Genomic DNA, 24,132 nt, shown 5'->3' with positions numbered 1-24,132 from the left:
ACAATGTGCACTGAGCCCCTTCGTCACAGAGAGGCTCTGTGCTGGGGTCTGGGGAGACAGAACACGGAGGGACAGGAAAGGCTTTATAGAGGGTGGCACCATTCAGCTGGGTCATGGTTAAGGCACGTCACTCAGCCACAGAGCCCTTAAATCCCACTCATTCCTCATCCCTGAACTTTCAGGTCTTTCCTGCCCTACTCAGTATCCTTCCTCCAGTGGCCCAGAGCCCAACCTTTCACCCTAGCACAGAAGATTCCACTCAGGGTCAAAGCCCCTAGACCAGTGGCTGTTAGCATTGAAAGCTCTAAAAGATTCGCCATCACTGCCCTAGAGCCCGTAGAGCCACCTACCATAGGATTAAATCTGAGTGTAGAGTCTTTCAAGTCTCTACTCCTGGTTCTGCTGTGACCCTTCTCAGAGACTGACCACCAAACAGTGCCACAGGGCCACTCACCTTCAGGTACTTGGCCCAGGCCTCACTCCGTGATTCAGCCCATAATTGGGTCATTTATCATCCCTGTATCTCAAAATATGAAATAGGAATTCCCCAATTCATTTATTCATCCATCCTATACTCCACTCAGTCATCCATTTATCAGCCAACCTACCCATCTATGCAACCCATCTACTCGTCCATTTATCCATCCACTCTTTAACAACCTATTTAAACTACCCACCTATCCATCTACCATCCGCTCATCCAGTCACACAATTTAACAAGCAGGGCCAATGTTGTACACAGACATAGATAAGGCCAGGCTCCCTGTCCTCAAAACATACCTAAAGTAGTCTCATTCCCTCCCTGCCCCTCGCTTACATAGGTTAGGTATGTGAGGGCCCACGTGAGAAAATTTGGGGAAGGAAACAATGCGGCCTATTGTCTCTATGAACCTTGTGCGTCAGAGTGCCAGGAACTTCCCTACCCTACTCCTTCCTTCAGGGCCCTGTGCAAGGTGTGCTCCAGTTGGCTCTGCATGGTAATCGGTCTCCCCTAAGTTCTCGTCTCTTACTCCAAGGATGCCAAGTGCTGCCCTAATCTGATGACTTTCAAAGGAAGCAGGGGAGAGGAAGAAACTTACAAACATAGCTACTGACGATCACCACTGGGAATCCATTTTCTATCAGAAATGGCAGCTATATCTCAGCGCTGAGGAAATATATAGCACTGCTCTGGTCCCAGGCCTATCACTACCTGTGTATGTGACTTGGAGCAAATCCTTGCCACTTCCTTGACCACGTCTCTTTTCCAATTTTGAGGTTTTCATTTGCCTTCCTGCCTGGGTGGGCCTGCTCCTCTGACAATGGGGCCTCTCTGACCAGCCCACACACGAGGAAGGGTAGGCGATGACGTGGTTGGCGTCCAGGGCCCTGAATCCTCTGGCTATTCAGCCACCCCCTCCCCAGACACAAACAACCCTCAGTTGCCTCCCCCTCCCACCTCCCAGAATCTGGGCACAGCTAGGGCCTGCTATGCCCTGGCCACGCCATGAATCATCCCTCTATGGTCCCCGGGGGAGTGGTCCAGGGAGCATCCTACGCCCCATGAGGGGTGAGGGCCAGAATCACAGCCCTCAAGCAGGCAGTGTCCACAGAAACAATGGGAGCCTGTGGCTAACAGCCGGAATGCAACCATTATCCTGCCCTGGCCCCCAACCCCAAGGCCTCAGGTCCTCAGGCCAGGCAGGCTGGCGTGGGTCGGTGCGTCAGGCACTCGTGTGCCAGGGCCAGGAACACATGATCTGCAGCTTCCCCTCCCTGGGTAGGCAGGCGGATAGGCTGATGGGCCAGACTCCACCTCCACACCAGCCTCAAAAAGGATGAGGATGTCAAGATGGGACCTAAGGCAGCTAAGGACACTCATCCCTGGGGTACTTGGAGCAATCTCTCTCAGAGAAGGGGCCTAGCAGCTCTGAGACCCAAGCTATACATCACAGTGGGGAGGGGACCACATTAGAATAATGCAGGATTAGAGTGGGGTTGCTATAGCGACGTATTAGGGCAATACATCTAGGGAGCCCCAGCCCCTTGGTGATGTATGGCTCTGCTCGGCTGTGAGGAGCAGGGGGAGGGGATCTGCCCCGTCCTTCCAAGGGAGAGCAGTCACCAAACACTCTTCACCAGGGGTGAACACCTGCCTTGCGCTCCAAAAAGCAGCATCTCAGAATCCTGTCGAGAGTAAGAGAGATGTCCTGCCAACCTCTACCACCCCATTTCAGTCCATATGCAACTCAACTTCAACTTCAAATCCCAGCTACAGCCTCCGCTGCAGGCTCCATACCCCATTCCTAATCCCACTGGGTCACATTAAACCTCCATCCCAGCCCCTCCAGGTCTGTCCTTTCTGCTTCCTTGCCAAGGACCATCCCATACTCCCTCGGTGTCTGAGGAAGTTCACAGGACTGTGTTTGAGGACCAAAGAAGGGAACAGAGGGGAAGGAGGTGAGACTGTCCAGAAACACTTCTCAGCCAAACCACTTGATGCTGTTCATTTGAAAAAAGTCAAGAGAGTAAGTATGAAGACTCTACTCACCCAGAGGCCTCCCTTTGCCAACATCTGGACATCTCAGCCCCATTTCACCCAAAGTCTGGGAATTTAGCTTCTCTGCACACTCTCTCAGGACCACTAAAAAGGTACACATATGGCTCTCGTGGAAACACTGGATGGGGATACCATCAAAAGAGGACTCATCAAAAAATTTCACATAATATTTGCAACGGTGCGTGACAAAGTCAGGTTGTAGACTTCCTTTTGGACTGCTGTATCGAGTCATTTGCTGGCTTACCCATCTCCAAAGCCCTGGACTTCCGCACACTGGGGGCCTTCAGGGGAAGAATCTCTTGTGATAACTGTCTTTGCTACACCTACGGTAGCATCTCGATGAGGGAAGAGGACAAAGGATGGGTAACTCCTTCAACAATGATATGTATAGGGCTAGAGATATAGCTCAGCCGTAAGGTACTTGCCTAGCATGCAGAAGGATGGGGGTTCAATCCCCAGTACAGAAAAAAAATCATAGGTGCCCATGCGTGTGTCTCCTTCTCTTAAACTTGTACCCTTGTACTTGTGTATCCTTGACTTTATGAAATTCTTATGAGCACACACATGTCTGTGTGTGTGTTATGTGTGTGCGCGTGCATGCGCATGCATATGACTTCCTTCCTCATTAAATGGTAAGTTTTTGTTTTTTGTTTTGTTTTGTTATTTTGGTTTTTTGAGACAGGGTCTCACTATATAGTTGAGACTGACCTGGAACTCACTATGTAGCCCAGGCTGGTCTCGAACTCACAGTGATCCTCCTGCCTTGGCCTCCAGAGTGCTGGGATTACAGGCGTGCGCCACCACACCCAGCCAAGTTTTTTTTTTTTTAATGGTACCAGGGATTGAACTCAGGACCTTGCGCTTGTGAGGCAGGCATGGTGCCACTGAGCCAAATCCCCAGCCTCTGAATAGAAATTTTTAGTTAATTCATTGATTGCAATAAGTATACAACCCCAAAAAGTCATCCTCCTTTTTGAAAACGGCACTGTAGCTCTGTCGCTTTGAAAGTCACAGCTCCGGTTACAGTTGGAACTGGAAGATGCTGACCACAGAAGTCATCCCCTCTCATCAGATGAGGGCACAGGCCAAAGGACAAGGCAGGATAGGGAACATGGCTCTCTGCATGAGCATGTCCAAGTGGAGACACACACACCTACGCTTTTGGCCTCATCCCTGGCATTGTCCCCACCATGGAAGAAACTAGGTCTTTACTCCAGATAAGAGCGCATAAAGGAGAATTCTCTCCCAACCTTTCCTCTGTGTCTCCCTTCTCATAGTCTCCGAGATATATACAATCATACACAAACACACACACAATATGCACACTGTCACCAATGGCAGAGCAAAGAGAAAGGGAAAAGAAGACTGAAAGATGAAGGTAGGTGGAAGACAAGAGTGTGTGTGCCCAGAGGGCAGTGCCTGGGGTGGGGGTGGCAGGGTGCCCAGGGCATTGAGTGGGCCGGAGACTTCATGGCTTCCTCTTTTCCCCAGCCAGCAACCAAAGGTCAGCTCGGGCAGCCCAGCCACGTGCAGTACACCCACACCCCTGGTCAGGTCATGTGAGACCAGGGCCAAAGCCTCGTCAACACGCCATTGTCTTCCAGAGCCCAGCCTGCCCTGTACCCTCCAGCCCAGGGTCACTTTGTTCACCCCTCCTGAGGGGACCCTCACCTGGAGGAAAAGCGGAGCGATGCTCAGGTGAGTCGCTTCCCTTTTGGGGATCTTGCATCCCTTTCTGAGAAAGGGGGAGGAATGTCCTTCCCTTGGCACTAAGAATGCCTGGGCTGAGGAAGGAGGAGCTGGCGAGAAAGGACCTCTCTCATGTTCTCTGAGAGGCACATATGCCCCATGCCACCCTCCCTGCCCATTCCCCAGATGCTCTGGGGGGAAAGAGAGCACAGCAGAGAAAGCTGAAGCGTAGCCCTGAAGGTCATCTTGCACGTCAGCACTGGGAGGGCCCTAGAGTCCCTTGCGCCCTGGCTCCGGGCCTAGACCACAACACAGGCTCCATTGACTCCTGTGCACCCTCTTCCCAAGATGCGCACAAGGCCATGGGCTCATGGTTCCTGCCCACAGGCCCCTGAGTCCCACAGGACACACCCAGGGAAGGAGGCCGGTTCTGGCTGACTAGATGCAGTCCCAAGGGCAGGAGGGATGGATACTGCACCAACTTGAGAATCTCCTGGGTCTGAGCTGAAGGCGCCCATGGCCAACCTCTAGGTCCTGTCCTACCCAGCCTGGAATGCAGTCAAATAGTGACGCAGCTAGGACAGATTTTCTGCCAGCGTCACCTTGGCCCACCCTTAATCCCTGTTTACACCTTGCAAAAATAAGGATGCCCACCACTGCCCCTGAGACTTGGGGCAAAGGCACCCTGGCTCACCCTGCCTCCTACCAAGGAGTCAGGTGGGGAAATGATGGCTGTGCCTGGGGGCGGGAGATTGGAGGAAAGATGGGGCTGAGGCACTCCAGCCCCTCTGGGGGCTCCAGGAAGAGGGGGAGGGCTGCCCCAGCAGGATGACAGAGAGATGATTAAACCCACAGAGAAGATTGATAAGGGAGCTGAACAGCTGCACCTCTGCAAGGTGGGCTGGGGACAAATCTCATCTTGTCCTGGCAGTGCTCAAAGCATTAGGGGGCTGGGCCAGCCTGCTGAGCTCGTGACCTACACAAGCTCCAAACCAGGAACAGGGAGTGGGGGGCTGCTCCCAAGGACTCTGATGGTGGCTTCGATCCCAACCCGTTTCTGCCAACCAGAGATACCCGCCCCCTTGACACCTGGGCAGCACACCCCTTCTCGCCGGGGCTCCCTCACCCACAGCATCTCTACCTCAGCTCTCACTCTCGTTATTATTAGATGTGATTTACAGCGGAAGAGCTGAGTCAGACAAACCCAGATTCCCCAGACAGAGGCAACAGGAGAGGAGAGGAGAGTCCAAGGAGGTAGTCCTCTCTGGGCGGGGTCCTCAGGGGGAGCCAGGTGGTGGGGTATGGGACCCCAGCTTCCAGGATGAGTGAGAAGTTCATCTGTGTTATTTCTCCTGTCTACCCCAGGCCCAGGATTCTCACCTGGAACTCTAGAACATGTGAACAGCTTTTCTGATCTCACCCATCCTGTCAGCCTCTGCCTCTTCTTCGATAAGTTTGAGAGAATCCTGAAGGCCGGAAATGAGGCAGTTCTGCTGAGCCGTTTCCTCAGACCAGGAAGGTTCATGGTTTTGAAGGCAGCCCCTGGCTCTGAAACATGGAAAGTGACAGGAAAAGTGCACTCCTGGGTTCTGTCCCCCCACTCTGCAGACGTGGGCACTGACGCTCGGTGCAGGTCCAGAGGCCCAAAAATGCATGGAAAGCACACATTTCTGCTTCCACCTTGTGCAGAAGAGCGTGGTAGGCAGGTCCGTCTCTGCTCCCTGGGTCTCTGACTCCCTGGCAGGGAGGAATTGGGCATTGTTGCCAAAAATAAATGTTCCCTCTCCCGCTCCCTGGCTCCCGGCTCCCGCTCATTAGGATGCGTGGCGTTTGGCTGCGGTCCCACACCTTGCAGCTCATTATAAATATGCAGTCGCTGCTGGCGCTACCCCAATCATCTCTGCAATCAGAGCTTTTAATTAGGTTAATTAAATTGTATCAAATCTCGCAGGGACGCAGTTCACTGATGCTGATGAGGCAGCCAAAACAGACCCCAGCTCCTCCGCTAATGAAGGCCGCTGCCTGCCTGAGCAGTGAGAGAGCAGGAGCGCATAATAAACGGGCACATCCTCTGGGAGGAGCTGCTGCCCAGACCCTGTGCTCTGGGGACCTGGGAGGGGTCTGCATCAAGCAGGCCTGGCTCCTGCTGCAGCAGAGTCTCCCACCCCAGGGACCATCACTGGAGAACTAGGCAGCGCAGCACCAAGAACCTGGGCAGGTGGGCAGTGTTGGGGCCTGAGCACCTGCCACCCCTACTCAGAAAACGTGAGTGTGCCCAAGATCCACTGGCTCCATCTGGGGTCTCCCACTTACTTCACCCCTAGAATGGCCCAACAAGTCTGGGACTTCCTGTCCTACACACACACACACACACACACACACACACACACACACACACACACACGGTTAGCCCTGTCACCACCTCTCCAGTTGTCTTATTAGCCAGAGAGGCCAGGCTGAGACTGGAAAGGCTGGGCAGCCACTGCTGGCCTAGTCTCCATCTGCCATGGAGGCCATCTGCCCCTGGCGGGGGGTGGTTTAGAATGCAACCACCCAGGAATAGGAGGGAGTACCACCCCCCAGCTTCCATATGCCAGATGGACCCTGTATTTCTCGACCTAAAGAGCCCTCCTGAGGGAGGACACTTGTCCCAGTCCTCCAGGGATCAAATTATGTAGGGAAGGGAGACAGCCCCTTCCTCTTCTCTGGTCCCTGCCCATCCTGAGCTGTCCCATGCCCTGGCAATCCACCACTGGCACTGAAGACCACAGGCTCCACAGCTGGAGGGCCCTGCAAAGGTCCTCCCTCCCCTGAGGCAGGAAGACAGATGCTGCCATCTCAAAAGGGGCTGTCCCTAACACTACTAAGCCTGCCTCCAGCCTCCTCCTCTTAACCCCTCAGTCTCTGGTCTCAGTGTTTCTAAGCAGATAAGGAGAGAAGATGGGGAAATTTTCAGTGCTCTCAGGACAAGTAGTTTCTGCTGCAGAAGCTAGTTTTCTGGTTTAGAAAGGCTTTTTTTTTTCCACCCAGTAATGTGAAAACATGAAACCCGAAACCAACCCCCCACATTCATCACCTCAGAGAAGCCTTTGGGGTAACTGGGAGAAAGCTGTAAATGAGTCAGGCTGATTCAGGGCAGGGGGGTGCTGCCCAGCTGCCTCAGGGCACCATGGTTTCATTAACACTTATGATCTGAGCATGGTTATCAGGTGACAGAGGAAAGGGCTTCCTTCCCACCTTCCTCTTAGCCCTGAACATTGCAGTCCCCTGCCTAGAAAGTAGCTGGGGCCTTGCTTCTCTTCCGGACCAGCCTCTACCAGCATTCTAGAGGGGCAGAGACTCCAGACTATACAGCTGCCCAGCACCCAGGTGCTCCCTTGCGTGAGAGGAGGTGACTGTTGCCATCACAGGGCCGACTGAAGCAGACAACATGGACAGGGAGATCTGCGACCGTGGGAACAGGACTTCCCAAATGTCACGGTGGGTCCAGGAAGCACAAGCAGTGAGATTCCTTATACGGAGTCTGAAGAAACAGATGTTTTTCTCCTGACCAGCGCCTTTTAGGGAAAAGCAAGTAGAAGCATGAACTGGGCTGCCTCTTCTACTCTCGTTAAGTCTCAGTGCTGGACTTAGGTTTACTTTTTGTTTGTTGCCATGCTGAGGATGGAACCCAGGCCTTTCCCATGCTAGGCAAGAGCTCTACCAACAGTATGTCCCCAGCCAAGGACTTAGGAACAGAAGCTCTGCCTTGTCTGGTTTTGCAGCTATTCTCTCATTCTCCCCTCTACCCTTAGGGCCAGTGGAAGACCTGCCAGCAGGAAGGCCCCATGACCTGGCTGGCTAGAGACAACGCACCCTCTGACCCCACGAGGCAGCTGCACAAGCCCAAGGAACCTGCCAGCTCAGCCTTGAGACAGGATTTCAGGTCGGCCCCCAATTCTTCCACTCACCCGAGGCTTCAGGCCAGGACACCCACCCAAGGTTCTACCCGCCCTTCCCCAACAACCTTTGCAGGAGGCTCCAGGTACTGGCTAGCCAAAGGCTTGAGGAGGAAGAGGGCCCAGCACCACATAGCTACTTGCCTCACTGTTTCAAGTCCCAACAGGTCCTGGCCTCACCAGCCTCCACAGGCAGGCAGAGCAAGCTGTCTTTTGGCTACCTTCCCTGCTGGAAGACATGCAGCTATAATTGTTCAGTGCTCCACAGCCAACAGTACCAGAGATCAGCAAGCCACAGACCAACCCTCAAAAATGCACGGAGGAGGGCCAGGGACTGAGCTCAGTGGCACCGCTCCTGCCTTACAAGAACAAGGTCCTGAGTTCACTACCCAGTACCAAAAAAAAACAAAAAAAAAATGCATAGAGGGAGACCCCTACCATTTCCCGGTGGAATCACCCTGTGGGAAGCCTAAAGCTCTGTGACAGAGCCCTAAGCAAGACCTCAGCGCTCCCTACACAGTCCTTACTAGAAATGGGAAAGACTTTCTTTCCCATTCATCTTGGGGCCACCATGAATCTTAAGCTCCAAGGGAGAAGAATCTCCTTTATTAATGAGGGCTCTTCCCCATGGCATCAAACTCATAAATAAATCCACACTAAGCACCTCCAGAGAACATGCAGCTTTGACAGAAGCAAAGTGAGTTAAGTGGGTGGACACCAGCTTGCTGAAACCTAAACCCAGCAAAGGGGCAGCAGCTCCACCTGCTGGGCCCTTTCCCACCATCACCAGGAATCAGTTCCTTCTAAATACAGGAATCAAAGCTTGTTCCTTGAGAATAAAGGGCTTGACTCTCCTTTGTCAAAAGGGCCCTAAAATGAGGCCACCAACTAAGACTGAGCTGGGCTGCCTCTTGGACACACCAAGGGGTTTCACGGGGTCCATACAGCCGCTGCTTTGGAGATGTTTTATGCAAGACACTTGAACCAAACGAGAGTCCTGACTCACAGAGAAGTGCTCTACTCTGCAGGCTGCCTGGTCCTCTTGCCACAGCCAGAGTGATATGTTATGAATAGCCCAAACCATCCTGTGAGCCTAGAGAGGTGGGTTCTGAGAAAATATATTTTCCCTTTCCCAGTGAGCCAGGAATCTGGAATGCCAGAGTTCCAAAGATGCAAACCCCTGGCCTAGTCTAAGGACGTGAGGCTGGAGTTTGTTGTGGGTAGCCAGCCTCTTCCATTAGAATTTTCAGATCCCAGAGACAGCCCTGTGTTACAGAAATTGAGGTTACCTAGCCTCATCCCCTTACCCGACCAAGATAAGGGGCTTTTCTGTTCCTCTTGGCCTGTGCACATGCCTTTAAGTGTCCTTGTTTGTGTCTGAGAGGACAGGTAAGTGTGCCTGTACCTGTTTGAGACCTGAGTCATACGTGCCTTGAGCATCTGTTAATGTGAGTCTGTAGAGCACGCGTACCCGTGTGGGTGTGCACTTCATGAGAAGGCCTTCAGGTACACACCCTATCCTCTCGCCACTCCTACTGAGCAGGGCCAGAAGTCAGAGCAGCAGGACCCAGCTGCTGAACCTAGGAACAGATCACTGCTGAGTCTTTCTGCTCCTAAGTGTGTAACTGTATGAGATTTCTTTCATGAACCATTTGAAAATTCTCTCACTCCAGTAAGTCCCTCTCAAACTCTAACATCCCTGTGACACATCCCTTCCCTGGTTTGGGACTCAAGTCTCCTAAGACAAGCAGCATCAGCTGAGTTCAGCACCTCCCCAGAAGGAAGTTCAGGCTGGGAGCACTTCTTTCCTGAAGGAAAAAGCTGCTATCTTCTGTACCTCTAGCCCTTACTTCCCAAGACTCCCAGATCTGAATCCACTGGGTACACTACAAGGGGAAAAAACTTCATTTTACTTTAGGTTATATACAGGAACCTAATAATCATGGGTACTTACTAAGTATTAACAATATTTTTTTCAATCTTTCAAATCCATGCACGGCTATTGCTGAGAGGGTGAAGTTGAGCAAGCCTCCCAGAGCCTTGGTCCCCTGTGCTGTTCTCCCACGTGTACTCTAAGCATGCTCAGTCTTGTTCCAACTGGCGCTGGCCTATATCCCTATATGGGCAAGGAAAGGAAGGGTGGGACCCTGGGAAGAAAAGGAAGCTGCCCCACAGGGCTTGGGTCTGTATTCTCAGGGTGAAGCCACCCACAGCTTTGGAATCATGCGTGATCAAGGGGCAGAAACAGCCAGTTCTAATATATTCTGATTTGAGCTCCATCCATGAAGAATTGGTGTCCCTGAGAGTTCTTAGCTCTAAGGGTTTCTACCTTTATGTAAGGCATAAGAAAAATATTTATCCTGGGGTAATTTATGAAGGCACCTGAATCACCAACAGAAGAGTGAATGAAGATAAAATCAAGTTTATCCACTGGATAAAACATTAGACAATCATAAAAATGTCTTTTAATTTTCACTATGAATATATTACTTTTGAAAAATTCAATGATATAACAGAAATAATTTAATTAAAATTAGGATATAAAACTATTTAAATTAGAGCTACAAAAAATATAAATAAAATCTAATGTACAGCTTTATAAAATGAAGAAAATAAACCAGAATGCTCATAGAAGTTGTTCACCTCAGTAGTTCTAGCTTCCAGTATGCAATAATTAGTTGTTGTTCTTGAATAAGTATTGAAATTAGAAGTGAATTCATCTATTTTCTACTTTGTTGTAATGAGGTCGTGTAACTTTCATAGTGAAAAAAATGTAAATATTGTATAACAAAAAAGACTATTTCACAAACCAAAAACAGTGACATGGGAAAGGGGTTTTAATACTGCTCACAGAAAGACATCAAATATTAGATCATCAATAAATCATGGTTATACACACACAAAAAAACATGCCATTTGAACTAATAGAATTTGGAATTATCAAAAATGGAATTATTTTTGATGCAGAACGGGAAGGCTTATCTATAAAATTCAGCGTTTCCGACGAGACTGAAACTTGTAAATGGCTGGACCGTTCACTGTTTCTTTCTTCACCTTCACCTTCTGAGTCTTATCCTATAAAAAAATTAAAAGAGTAAGATGATCAATCAGTAAACAGAAGGTTTTATAAAATAGAAAGGTTAATAAACTACTGATTAGGAAGCCTCTCCTACAGCCCTTCTCAAAGCTTGGAAGAGCCAGAGCTTGCTGTGCTATGCATCCACTGTACACACTGCCTTAACTTTCCTTCTGAACATCGACAACGCTGTAAGTAATTACCGTCCTTGGAAAAATTAGAGGTGTCCAAATAATTTTTTTATTTAAAATTATAATTTTAATTATCTCACGGAACCCCAGTTGAGAAAGGCTGACCTAAATGATCTGCAAGGCTAAAGAATTTGACATTTAAAGGAATGATAAGATGAAAGGCATCTTATATTCCTTAGCTCTGCTATTTAACTACACAATGTTGTCTATTTTTAAACACCAATGAGTGACATGCACTGTTTTGTTAACCTGTTTAAATGTTACGGGAGCTGCTCATAAGCTATAAAGTTCATATGCTACCCGATCCTACCCTTTGCTGTTCCAAGGCACTGACTAATAACCCCCTTATTACCTTCTTAATCAAGGAACATTTCAACACTGTCAGGGCAATAGACACTGGCTCAAACCACTGCCCCTGAGGAGCAGACATTTTCACTGGGTTGATTTACACACAGCTGAAATCCAGTTTCAGTTAAGACCTTTACAAGAAAAAAAGAAAAAAAAAACAAAGAGAAAGCCTAAGGCTCTCTCTCCTCACCATAAGATCTTTGCGAGTTTGAATTTTCTGTGCAATAATGAACAATTTCTTCTCTCGTTCAATCCGCTGTGTCAGGCAGTTATACTGCTTTTGTCTTTCTTTAGCTATCCGCTATAGAAGAAACATATCTTTTCAGTAAAACAATTAACAAGACAAACAAATGAATAAGAAACTGATTTTGGGGTTTTTTTTGGGGTTTGTTTTTTTTTTGTTTTTTTTTGTTTTTTTTTGGTACTGGGAGTTGATCTCAGGATCCTAGGCTTTCAAGGCAGGCAGCGGAACCACTGAGCTAAATCCCTGGCCCAAGAAACTGATTCTTAAATCACTTAATCCCAAATGCATAGTTTCATCAATCCCTCCTTACCCCAGAATCAACATAAGGTAATTAGAAGTTGTCAACTTTAGGGACATCACATTCTAGAGCTGAAAGAAACCTTGAAAACAATCTTATCAAAACCTGTCACCACAAATGCAGAATGAGGGAGACCTGGAAAAAAATAACTGGCCCAAGGGCACTTGGCTCCCTTGGAGCACAGTCAGGACTGTCCTGAGTCTCCCAGATTCCAGGAATGTTTCCACTACTATTCTTAAGCTGCTTCAACCTTTGTGTCAGTCACCTGAGCTGGTGGCAAGAACACACCAGTGAATAGAGAGCAAGGGAGGCTACTAGGCAGTGGGCTGGTGCCTGAGAATCAGAATTCAGAAAGCAGGATTCTCCCAGTAGGAGCTGACCAGAGCATCTGTACTGCTAATGACTCCTTAAAAACTAGTTGGGGTCTGGGGATGGGTTTTTAGCTCAGCAGTGCCACACCTGCCATGCAAGTGCAAGGAACTGAGTTCAATCCCCAGTACCAGGAAAAAAAATAAAAAATAAAAAAATAAACTGACGGGGCCTTTACCATACACTTCTAAGAAACAGAGGAAAGCTACAAATTCTTTCTTGAGATAACATACAAATTGAGTAGCCCTCATCCCAAATGCTTGGGACCAGAATGTTTTGGATTTCAAATTTTGGGAAGTTTTAGGATATCTGCATCAATCACATATCTTGGGGAGGAGACCCAAGCCTAAGGATGAAATTCATTTATATTTCAATACCCTTTATACATGCAGTCTGATGATAATTTTAAACAGTATTTTTAGTGTGCCTACATTTTGGGGTTTTTTGGATTTTTTTTTTTTTTTGGTACCGGAGATCGAATTTGGGACCTTGTGCTGGCCAGGCAGGCGGCGGAACCATTGAGCTAAATCCCGGCCCCTGTGTGCCTACATTTTGACTGTGACCATCCAACAAGGTCAGGTGAGGACATTTCCCACCTGTGGCATCTCATCAGCACTCAACATGTTTCAAATGTTGGAGCGTTCTGTATTTTATAGTTTTGGATTAGGAATATTCAACCTGTATATACCTATTTGTACAAAACAGGGGTGTTCACAGACCTCATAAAGCCCATCATGGACTGTTCACCCCTTTCAAGTTATAGACTTACATTTCATCCACCAACTGTCTCTTTAAAAAAGTAATTTTGCAGGCAGGGATTTAGCTCAGTGGTTCTGCCTACCACCTGCCTTGTAAGCACAAGGACCCGAGTTTAATCCCCAGTACCAAATAATAATAATAATAACAATAACAACAACAACAAAATAATTCTGCTTTACATAAAAATGAATGAAACATTACTAGACAAAAATGGCAAGATCTAAATCTTCTTCACTTCTCAAGAGTTAAGAGGGTGAACTATTCTACATAGCAGTTTGGAATACTAACCTCCTTAGGTACTACCACAAAATGCTTGGAAGTGTCAGTGACTCAGCTAATTGAAAATACAATTAATTGACAATCAGAGTTAACACAAGAACACTAGTCAGCCAGCTCCTCAGCTGGAAGTGTAACTACATAACGGGAAATATTATTGGGCCTCAGATTTCAACAATTCACCGATTCTAGCATAGTCTCACAGCAGTGGTTTCAGACAGCTTTTGTTTTCACTTTATTGCACAGACTGTGAAATTTATGGGATTACCCAATATAGTCAAACTAATTAGGGGTATTTATATTACTAAAGCAAGTTTAGCTGCCTCTGAGCTAGAGAAAACTGCTGTGAAATTAAACATTGGAAGCAAAACTGATGCGGTGTAAATGATTCAAATCAAAACAGAACAGCTGTCTACTCGAAACACACTGACAGCATTTTTTAAAAAATGAATCAGTCAGAAGTGAGAGTTCAACTCCAGAAGGCTTTGAGAAAAGCACGTCTTCTCCACAACCCAGTTAGTGATGGAAAGCACCATAAGGAAAAGTCAGTAAGAAATTTTGGTTATAAATGCATATAATAAGGGTATTCATTGCTAAAAGTTTAGTATCAAAGCTCTGTATATAACATCACTAAATCTTCTATGTCCCCTCCTTGCTTGGCAATTTTTAAATGTGGGCATCTGTTTCAAGTATTAAAAACATAAAGAACAGGAAGAGAGCTGGGATTCAAACCCAGAGATAATGGCCAGAGCCTAAACTCCTGACCAGTACAGTACACCATATACCCTCCAGCACACCATCAGGTAAGCCCTTCCGTTGCTCTCTACTCTCAGTCCCAATCATCAAATCCTCTTTCCATTTTTCTAAGGAAACTCAAGAAGTTTTCTACAGATAAGTATATAAAACGCAATGGGGAGAAAAAAAAAAGAACCAAACTTCTAACTGTATAACAATGGAGAAAATTACCTTCAGTCGAGTCTGATGGGTAATTCCTTTCACTTTTTCCTTCTGCAAGGTCTCTATTTTGGGTCTGTTAAAGACTCTGTCAACTAGTTCCGGGGCTGTCTGCAGGTGAGTGGCAATATCAAACTGTTCAACTAAAATTCAAGATAATCCTTAAGTCACTATCTGTTCCAAATGACAAAGAGTGACATAGTAGACTTGCCCAGAAACCATCAAACATTTCATACCTTCTTTTTTGGTGTCAAAAAAGAACACATGCTTATTCTGTTGCTTCCCCCGGAAATCCAGCAGATGGAGCTCTGATTTTAGTCTTTCAATTTTCTAGAATACAGAATATCTCACTTAAAATTGGTTTCTTCTAGAGTGTCAGAAATAAATTTACAAACGTTGAGATCACTTCACATCATTATTGCCAACCAGAAGGAATTTCATTCTTTTAAAAGGAAGAACCACTAAAATGTATCAAGTATCATCTATATGTCCTTGTACTGGGTGAGGAATTCCAAAAAACTCACCCAATCCTTACAACAATCCTATGAAATGGAAATGAAAGAAAAGCTTCAAAAAGATTAATTTACCCATCATCATGGGGCAAGTAAACAGCAGAGCCAAAATTTAACCTGTGTGCCATTCTCAAACTTGAACTCTTTATTCTACTATGCTGACTAAACTTCTAAATCATTACCACAATGAACTGTACTTTAAGATTATAAACGCCAGAAGAAATCAACTGTTAACTGAAAACTGACAGGCTTATGTTCCTTTCTTAACCAATAAAAAATATAACAGAACAAAGAGTTGTTACCTTAGCTTCTGCAATCCTTTTCATTTCTATATATTTGACATCCTGAGTTTTCATTAGCTTTAGCTGTTCTGGAGTAACTTCTTCCTTAGTTTCCTTAATAACATGAACTCCATCCTAAAATCCAAATTTAAAAAACACATTTCCTATTAGAATAAAATCAATAAGCTGTTGGCATAGAGCTTGTGGTTAGAAAAAATGACCAAATGTTGCATGGTAACAGTGATCCAAGATTGTTGGACCTACGTTCAGTGCATCTCCAGCCATCTACTTAGAACAGCTTTAGACATAAAACAAATCAAGATATAGAAGGTGCCAGGCATGGTGGCACACGCCTGTAATGCCAGCACCAGGAAGGCTGAAGCAGCAGGATCACCACAAGTTCCTGGACTACATAGTGAGATCCTGTCCCAAAACAAGAACAAAAAAAAAGACACAAGAGAAATGTATGGTGCTCAAGAAGAGGCAGATCTGTGCTGGATTCTAACCAAGAGTACTTGAACCAACTGGAAAAGTGTTAAATTAAAGCCCAGAATCCTTCCTCTCCGTCTCCTTCCCTGTCCTCATAGTCCAACACTTGGGTCTTGAAACACCAACTGATCCATCAGAAACCCACCTGGAGCTTAACCCGAGTCATTTTATAGTAGAATTCATCTGGATTTTTTTCAAGAGCTTTCTTCCGAAGAGCTTTGAGGAATTCTTGCTTTTTATGATAGTCACTAAAAAAGCAGATGAAATAAGGTTCATTGAAACACATACACTGAGAAAACTTTACAAGCATCTAAAAGTTCACATAAAATGAAATTCAAAAACACCAAAGCAATGACTGGAGCTGACCCATGTTCCACTCTCACTGAAGTAGGTTCATGTCTCTATAGTCCACGATCCATAGTCCACTTTTATCCTAATCGTACCTAAAATCAACTGTCCCCATCCCACATTTGTCTTAGCGCCACTAATATCATTATGGGGAGACACACACACGCATGCACACACACACAAAAGGACAAAACTCAGGCAGTGTTCTGGCACAAGTTTCATAAACAAATAACCACTATGAGTCAGAAACTACACAGTCACAGTACCATGTAGCACAATGACTAGAATGGTGGACTTTGGAGCCACAACATCGGTTCAAATCTACAGTCTGGTTGAGTAACCCTGGGTAAGATAGTTAAACATCTCTATCCCAATTTCATGTGGAAAAATGAGTATAGTCCCACAAACTACCCCCAAAAGGTTGTCGGGATGAGTGTAAAACCTGGAAATCTACAACACTGCTTGGCACAATTATAGCACTCAAGGATTACTATTAGCCTCAAAAATCTCTGGAACCTCCAGAAAACCACTTAATCCATCAACACCATCCACACAAACAGCATAAGAAAAGGCATCAGCTGATATGTATCACTAACAAATAATTAAATATTTTTCAAATGAAATGCTAAAGAAAAAAGAATGAGCATAATTGTTTTATAAAACGTTTTCAGAGTTCATTATCACCCACGCTCAGTCTCATGAATCCATCTTTCACATCTTTTCATTCCACACCACAACATGTGATATAAGAGACTCAATGAATGGAGATTTAGATTATATCTTACACTTCAAGAAAAGGCAGAAAAATTCAGCTTTGGTTCAAACACCAAGGCAGAGGCAAATCAAAGCCACCATAAGAAAATTTTCTGGAGCAACATGATAAAAAAGACTTACGATGCAACTAGTTAAATAAATAATGCTCTATCTAAACAAAGGGAGATGTTTAGAGTCATAGAAAAATAGCCAACAGGCTGCCAGAGCTTTGGCCCTTTTATCAATGGTAGGAAATTATTCCCTGTGAGACACTTGGACACTTCAGCCGAGGTCTGGAATGTTGTAAGCTTTCTTGGCAGCACCTCTACCAGAAAGACTAGACTCACTCTGCCCGAAGTTTGTAATCTTTCTTTTTCTCCAACAGGCCCAGATGTTTTCGAAAGCCAGGCTAAAAGATAAAAGAAAAAACAGCACTTAGTTTCCTCAGCAAACACATGCTCAAATCAACACAACACCTGATGGGAACAAGAGCCTCTGGAGTGCTTGGTAAATCCATGTCCTTGGAGCCAACTCACTACCCTGTTCCTCCCCCTCCTCCCTCCTGGGCTCTGCCCAAAGATGAGAGGGACCGTGCAGGCGCCAGGCAGGTCATAGCACTCTCATAGTATGTTTCTTGGCCTATTAAGGACAGGGAGAGGCAACAATGACTCTGCACTAACCAAGCAGTTGCCAGTTGTACTAAAATTACTACCACCTTAATCCAAGGGTTTACAAAATACTACTAAGGGAAAACATAGTCACAAACAGGCAACTGTGGTAAGGGAGTTAAATTTAGAATCTGGAGACCTGGGATCAAAATCTAAACTTTACCTTTTAATCTGTGACCTTGAACAAGGCACTTAACTTCTCTGAGCTGTTTCCTGGATGTGAATTAATAACAACAGTACTTTGTAAAGTTATTGTAAGGATTCAATGTTCTTCTGTAAATGGTAGCATCTGCACATGGCCTGTCACACAGCAGGTACCCAGCATGTTTACTGTTGCTACTGTACCTTTGGTACAAGGTATGAGAGAAAAGCAAGCATGACAGTAGATTCTCTGACACAATTATGGATAACCTGGAGGATTCAAAGGTTAAATGTTTGTATCATCTTTCTACAAGCTACTACATGTTGAACACAATCTATTCCAGGGTCTGTACTAGATGCTTTTCTTTACATTAACTTCATGGGCCATACTTACTAGGCTATTACTTTGTTACAAAGCAATATGCTATCCTCATTACACAATCTCACTTCATTCTCACAAGAATCAGAAAGAGTACACCAATTTTCCAGAAGGAGGATGAAGTTTAGAGAAGGATACAGCGCCAGTGAGTAATAAAGCTAAAACTAGAACCCATTCTGTCTGGGGCCACAGTGTGTGCTTTTCTGCACACCACTAGAGTGTATCTTTTGCTCAGAACAATTTTTACCTCCGAGGAATAAATTTACTTAATAATTTTAGTGGAATTTTTAACAGTCACCTTTGTCATCTTTTATCTTTCAAATGATACAATAACTCAGTATTTAAAATAACATCCAAAGCCAGGCGTGGTGGCGCACGCCTGTAATCCCAGCACTCTGGAGGCTGAGGCAGGAGGATCGATGTGAATTCAAGACCAGCCTGGGATACATAGTGAGTTCCAGGTCAGTCTCTACTATATAATGAGACCCTGTCTCAAAAAATTTAAAAATAAAATAAAATAAAATAAAATAACATCCAAAACATCTCCTGGTAATTTTTATTTTCTCCCTCCATGATAATTTTTATTTTAAAAACAACAGATGAAGGGAGGTTGACAGTGATGCAAGAAAATTTAAGGGACAAAAGAGCAACAGGATGAGGCAGAAACTGTAAAATTTGTTGAGTCCTTTTGAAGGTACATTACAGAAGGAAAACTGATACTGTATCTGAAATAGCTTATGTAACATTTAACCCCTTCCACACAAAATACCTACAGCAGCTTCCCACTGCCTCACTGAAGCACCCACAGGGTGAAGTCCAAAGCATCCAAATAGGGAATATGGGAGTCACTGTGTTCACCCATCATCCAGCATGGACTCTTCCTCTCCCTTCCCTCAAAGACTTATTTCTACTTAGGCACATCTACAGTCATCCTTGATAGCCTTCCCTCTTCTTGGAAAATTCAAATCAACTGACTTTAGATACACCAGTCAATCTCCTTAAGCACTAGATTCTTTATTTGTAAAGTAAGGTAACATCCACCTCATAAAGATACTATAGAATTACGAGGCAATCCTTGTAATGCATGGAGGGCTGTGCCTAGCCTATTTTAGTGCTCAAAAAGTGATAGCTCTGTCTTTAAAGGCAAATTGCTCTCTAGACGAACAAGTTTCACCATGATCCTCTCTCACCATCTCTATCCTTTCCATTTGTATTTGGCATTTGGTATTTTTAAAGTGTCATTTCTTATACAGTTGCCTCTTCATTCATCTTTTAGTAGCCTCTGGACTCAAAATACCTGATGTGATTTTTGTCTTTGCCACTTGCCGATATGTCTTTGGGCAAAGGCATTACCCATCTGAGCCTTTATTTCCTCATCTTAAATTGGTTCACATATACATACTCACCCAAACAAGGTGAGAAACTATACTACTGCTCTCAGTATACTACTTAGCAGACAGAAAATGCATAATAAATGCTATCAGGCAGGAAGACTGAACTGGTTAAAAGACGTTAGATCTATGACATCAGTCACAGATGCTTTCCCCATCTGGAAAATGAAACTGGACCAGTTATCTCTAAAAGGCCTTTCTGAATCAGATATATGATGACTAAGAACAGTCAAATGGATAAATTGATTCTGCATATGAGCTTATATCTACTAAATCTCTCCACACAGACATATCCTCCTCCCAAATTCTTGTTCATTCTGCCTGGATGTAGTGTTCCTGAAGCAATTCTCAGGACCTCAGTTCCCTCACCTGTACAATGGGGATGGAAAACGCCAACCCTGAAGGATGAGGCATAAACCAAAACACATGTGGAAATTTTCGTGAATACAAAGCCCACACATAATGATGTCACCACATCAATACCAATCTCTTCGGTCATGGACCTTACAGGCAGCAGGCAGAGCTGAACAGTGGATGTAGATTATAACCTCAGCCAGGCATTGAGAGCTACGACTTCAACTTCGTCAATGAAATCTTGCAGGGTAGGTGTGATTAACCCCAAAGAATGGGGAGCAGCCAGTGCCCTCTCTGGACCGAAAAGGTCAAATCCCGGATCACAGTCACTCGAAGCTCAGCCCCAGCCACGCCGGCAACATTACAGTATTTGCGCTTATTTACACACAGCACCTACGTAGCTGGGACCAAGACTTCAGAGCCTGGAGGAGGTTGGGGCGAGAGCACATGGAGCCACGGGCAAGTCTTCACGGAGCCCGTGCGGTCCTACCTGGCTTCGCTCTCGGTGTTCTCTCTGCCGAGACTTAGCCGCCTTGCGAAAAGCAGCCGCCATTCCTGCCCACTGAGCCCTTAGAAGATTAGGGTAAAACGCTCGTTCCTCACTGCTTCGCCGCCGTTTCACCCACCCTTCCGGAAACAGACCCTGCCACCACCCGCTTGGAACCGCCCACTTCCGTCGCGCAGCCTATCAAGATCCTGAATTCCCAGAAGTACGTCCCCCATATCAGGCTGCACTCGCGGGCAGCTTCTGGGAGTTGTAGTTTCCTTTGTCTAGTCATGTGGCATTATGAGAGGCAGCTCTTATTTGCCTGAGAAGGTCCACGCCTTTGCGCCGGGCCGCGCGGGGGGCACCTGGGAACACGTGGCTGGCACTTCCCTCAGTTCTAGCTGGGCTTTGTATGTGTGTGCGCATGTGCAGTCTCCTATGGTTTGGACTCATTTCCGTTTTTACGCGGTACATTTAAAACTGGGAGCTCTGTGAATTTTACAGTGTACTATACTAGAGCACAAGAGATGTTAAAGATATATCTGGCTCTGCCACTGACTTACTGGGTGTGTGATTTTGTGCAGACTTTTTGCCTTTAATAAGCATCATTTTCCTCACCCATAAAACAAGGATAATAATAGCATGCGCGTCTTGTCTCATAGGGCCCGTATTGAAGAGCCATACCTGTAAGAAGCATAAATGGGTAGTTTGTTTCCTTATTTTTCGTATTGGGTATTTAACTAGGGTCTTCGCACTGAGAGCTATATCTCTAGCCCTTATTTTACTTTTTATTTTTGAGAGAATCTTGCTACATTGCCGAGACTGGACTCAAACTCGGGATCTTTCTGCCTCAGCCTCCCAGAGTGCTAGGATTACAGTTGTGGGTCCTCATGCCTGATTTAATAGCAATAGTTTTAAAGTTCTAAGACCTGCTGGAAAAACTGGCGATACACATGCTAAAGATTGAATCCGGCCCAATATATCTTAGCATGTACTAAAAATGTTTCAAAAATTTAAATATTAAAACAATCTGGGCCAGGGATTTAGCTCAATGGTGCCACCTCCTGCCTCACATGCACAAGGTCCTGAGTTTGATCCGGGGGGGGGGGGGAACAAAACATATACACACATACATATACACAATCTGCTAAAAGGTAAGACTCTTCAAGACAAGGGTATAGGCACAGACTTTGAATAGAGCCCCACTTGCACAAGAATTAACACCAAGAGTCAACAAAGCAGATTATATCAAAAACCTTCTGCACAGCAAAGGAAACAACTAACAGTGAAGAGACAACCTACATAATGGGGGGAAAACGTTTTGCCCACTACTCTTCAGAGAATTCATATGTAGAATATACAAATAACTCAAAAAAATTAGACCCTCCTAAAAATTAAAAGACCCAAACAAAAAAATGGGCAACTGAAATGAGTAGACAGTTCTCAGAAGAAGTAAAAATGGCCAGTAAATATACTAAAACATGTTCAACATCTCTAGGCCATTAGAAAAATGCAAACTAAAATAATACGAGGCTCCGTCTCCAGAAAGAATGGTTATCATCAAGAAATCAAATAACAGCAAATGCTGGCACAGCAGCAGGGTAAAAAGGAACCGTTTTTCATTGTTGGTGGCAATGTAAACCAGTACAACCATTATGGAAATCAGAATGGAGATTCCTCAAAAAACTAAAACTAGAAATTCTATTCAACCCACTTATTCTGCTTCTAAGTATTTTCCTAAAAGAGTTAAAGACACCATGTTAGAGTGACACATACACACCCATGTTTATAGCAACACAACGCATAATAGCTAAATCTTAGAAGTGACCTGTATGTCCATTGACAGATGAGTGAATAAAGAAAATGTGGTATTTATACAAAGTAGTACTCTGCCATAAAAAGGATAGATTTGAGTCATTCATGGGAAAATGGATGCACCGTGAGATGATAATGGCAAATGAAATAAATCAGGCACACAAGTTTAAATATCCCATGGTTTCCCTTATATGAGAAACCCAAAGCATAAATAATTTAAAGAGCAAAATAAAAAATAGATAATAGGAAACAGGGAGATCTTTTGCAAATGGGAAACAGACCAAGAGATAGAGGGAGGAAGTGAGAAGAGGGGAAAGAAAAGTAAAAAGAACTAAAATGTGTAATGAACATATACCAAATCCCCTGGAAAGATGTATCATTATGTACTGCAAACATGTACCAACACAAATTTTTTTAAAGTTCTGAGTCCGTCACACCCCCACAAGAATTGCTGGCCGACAGGATGAGTGTCAGAGGCACTACAGTGTAATGGTTAGGACCATGAACCATGAAGGGGTTCTGATTCCAAATGAGCCTTGGTCTCTCCACCTGTAAAACGAGGTAATAATACTATACCCACAGGCCTGTTGTGAGAATTAAATAATAGGTTCAAATATACATAGTTGGGCATGGTGGTGTGCACCTGCAAGCCCAGCATTCGGGAGGCTGAGGCAGGAGAATCACTGCAAATTCAAGGCCAGCCTGGACTACATAGTGAGACTGTCTCAAAAAAATAAATAAAATAAATAAATAATAAAGCGCTCAATACTGTGTTCACCATTAGTAGGTTCACATTATAATGGGGCTTCACTGTTATTTTTCTTAGTATCATACCTACACTAAGTCCAGAGAGAGAGTTGGACACAGAAAAGCAGCCCAGAGGAATTTGGTTTCTTCTCCACTACATGAAGCTGACTTTCAGCAGGTTCTGCAAGTGTATCCTCTTCTCACGACAGTGGTCACCCCTCCAGCTGAGGAGCTCTAGGAAAATCCTCTCCTCAGAGATTCCCCAGAGTTGCCAGCCCAGCCAAGCAGCGGACATGGAAGAGCTGACAGTGAGTGAGATCTGCTATGTGAGAAGTTTTTTCCCATCTAAGCTTTGACCAACTAGGACCACACGCACTAACAAAATTTCATCTTGTTTTCCACTTACCATTGGAAGACTAACTCCTTCCTGATCTGACCTGCGCCCACCTTTCTGGCCTCATCTCAGTGAAAAAGCCTTGTGAGACACCGTGGAGGTACACACCTAGAATCCCAGCACTCAGGAGTTTGAGGCAAGAGAATCACATGTTCAAAGCCAGCCTTGCCTATATCGGGCCAACATATTAAGATTGTCAAAAAAAACAAAGCAAAACATGATGGCACGACACAATTCCAGCATACTGGGAGGCTAAGGTAGGAGGCTTGCAGGCTTGAGCCCAGCCCGGGAAACTTAGCAACTAAGCAAGACTGTTTCTCAAAATAAAAATTAAAAAGGGGGCTGAGACTAGCTCACTGAAAAGACCTTGGGTTCAATCCCCGGCACCACAAAAAAGAAAAGGAACAAAAAGACAGCCACCAGGCAGAGTGACTAGGTGGCAGCCCCGGCCACTTCCCTTAAAGAATCTTGAGTAACTAGCAGAGAATCCAGCTCTGAGCACTGAAAACCCTGTAGTCAGCCCTGAATTGGAATTACACATATACCATTTCTTGCCTTTTAATTTGGAGCCACACTGTCAAAAAAAAATCTCTGATCCATGGGCTGGGGATTTAGCTCAGTGGTTCTGCCTCCTGCCTTGCAAGCACAAGGACCTGAGTTCGATCCCTGGTACCAAAAAAAAAAAAAAAAAA

General features: G+C 45.3%; 1 protein-coding gene across 1 annotated transcript; it reads right to left on the bottom strand.

The window, feature by feature from the left end:
• Positions 1-10,971: 10,971 nt before the first annotated feature.
• On the bottom strand, positions 10,972-20,667 carry Utp11 (UTP11 small subunit processome component). Its single transcript, XM_010625849.3, has 8 exons — positions 20,488-20,667; positions 17,412-17,473; positions 16,109-16,211; positions 15,496-15,609; positions 14,918-15,011; positions 14,694-14,824; positions 11,972-12,082; positions 10,972-11,241 (listed from the first exon to the last, which is right to left on the bottom strand). The coding sequence occupies exons 1-8, from the start codon at positions 20,548-20,550 to the stop codon at positions 11,158-11,160; spliced, it is 762 nt and encodes a 253-aa protein (XP_010624151.1). The 5' UTR covers positions 20,551-20,667; the 3' UTR covers positions 10,972-11,157.
• Positions 20,668-24,132: the final 3,465 nt, after the last annotated feature.

This window comes from Fukomys damarensis, unplaced genomic scaffold (assembly GCF_012274545.1).
Source record: "Fukomys damarensis isolate Sample0158 unplaced genomic scaffold, DMR_v1.0_HiC HiC_scaffold_23, whole genome shotgun sequence".
Taxonomy (NCBI): Eukaryota; Metazoa; Chordata; class Mammalia; order Rodentia; family Bathyergidae; genus Fukomys; species Fukomys damarensis.
This window is presented reverse-complemented; position numbering and strand designations above follow the sequence as displayed.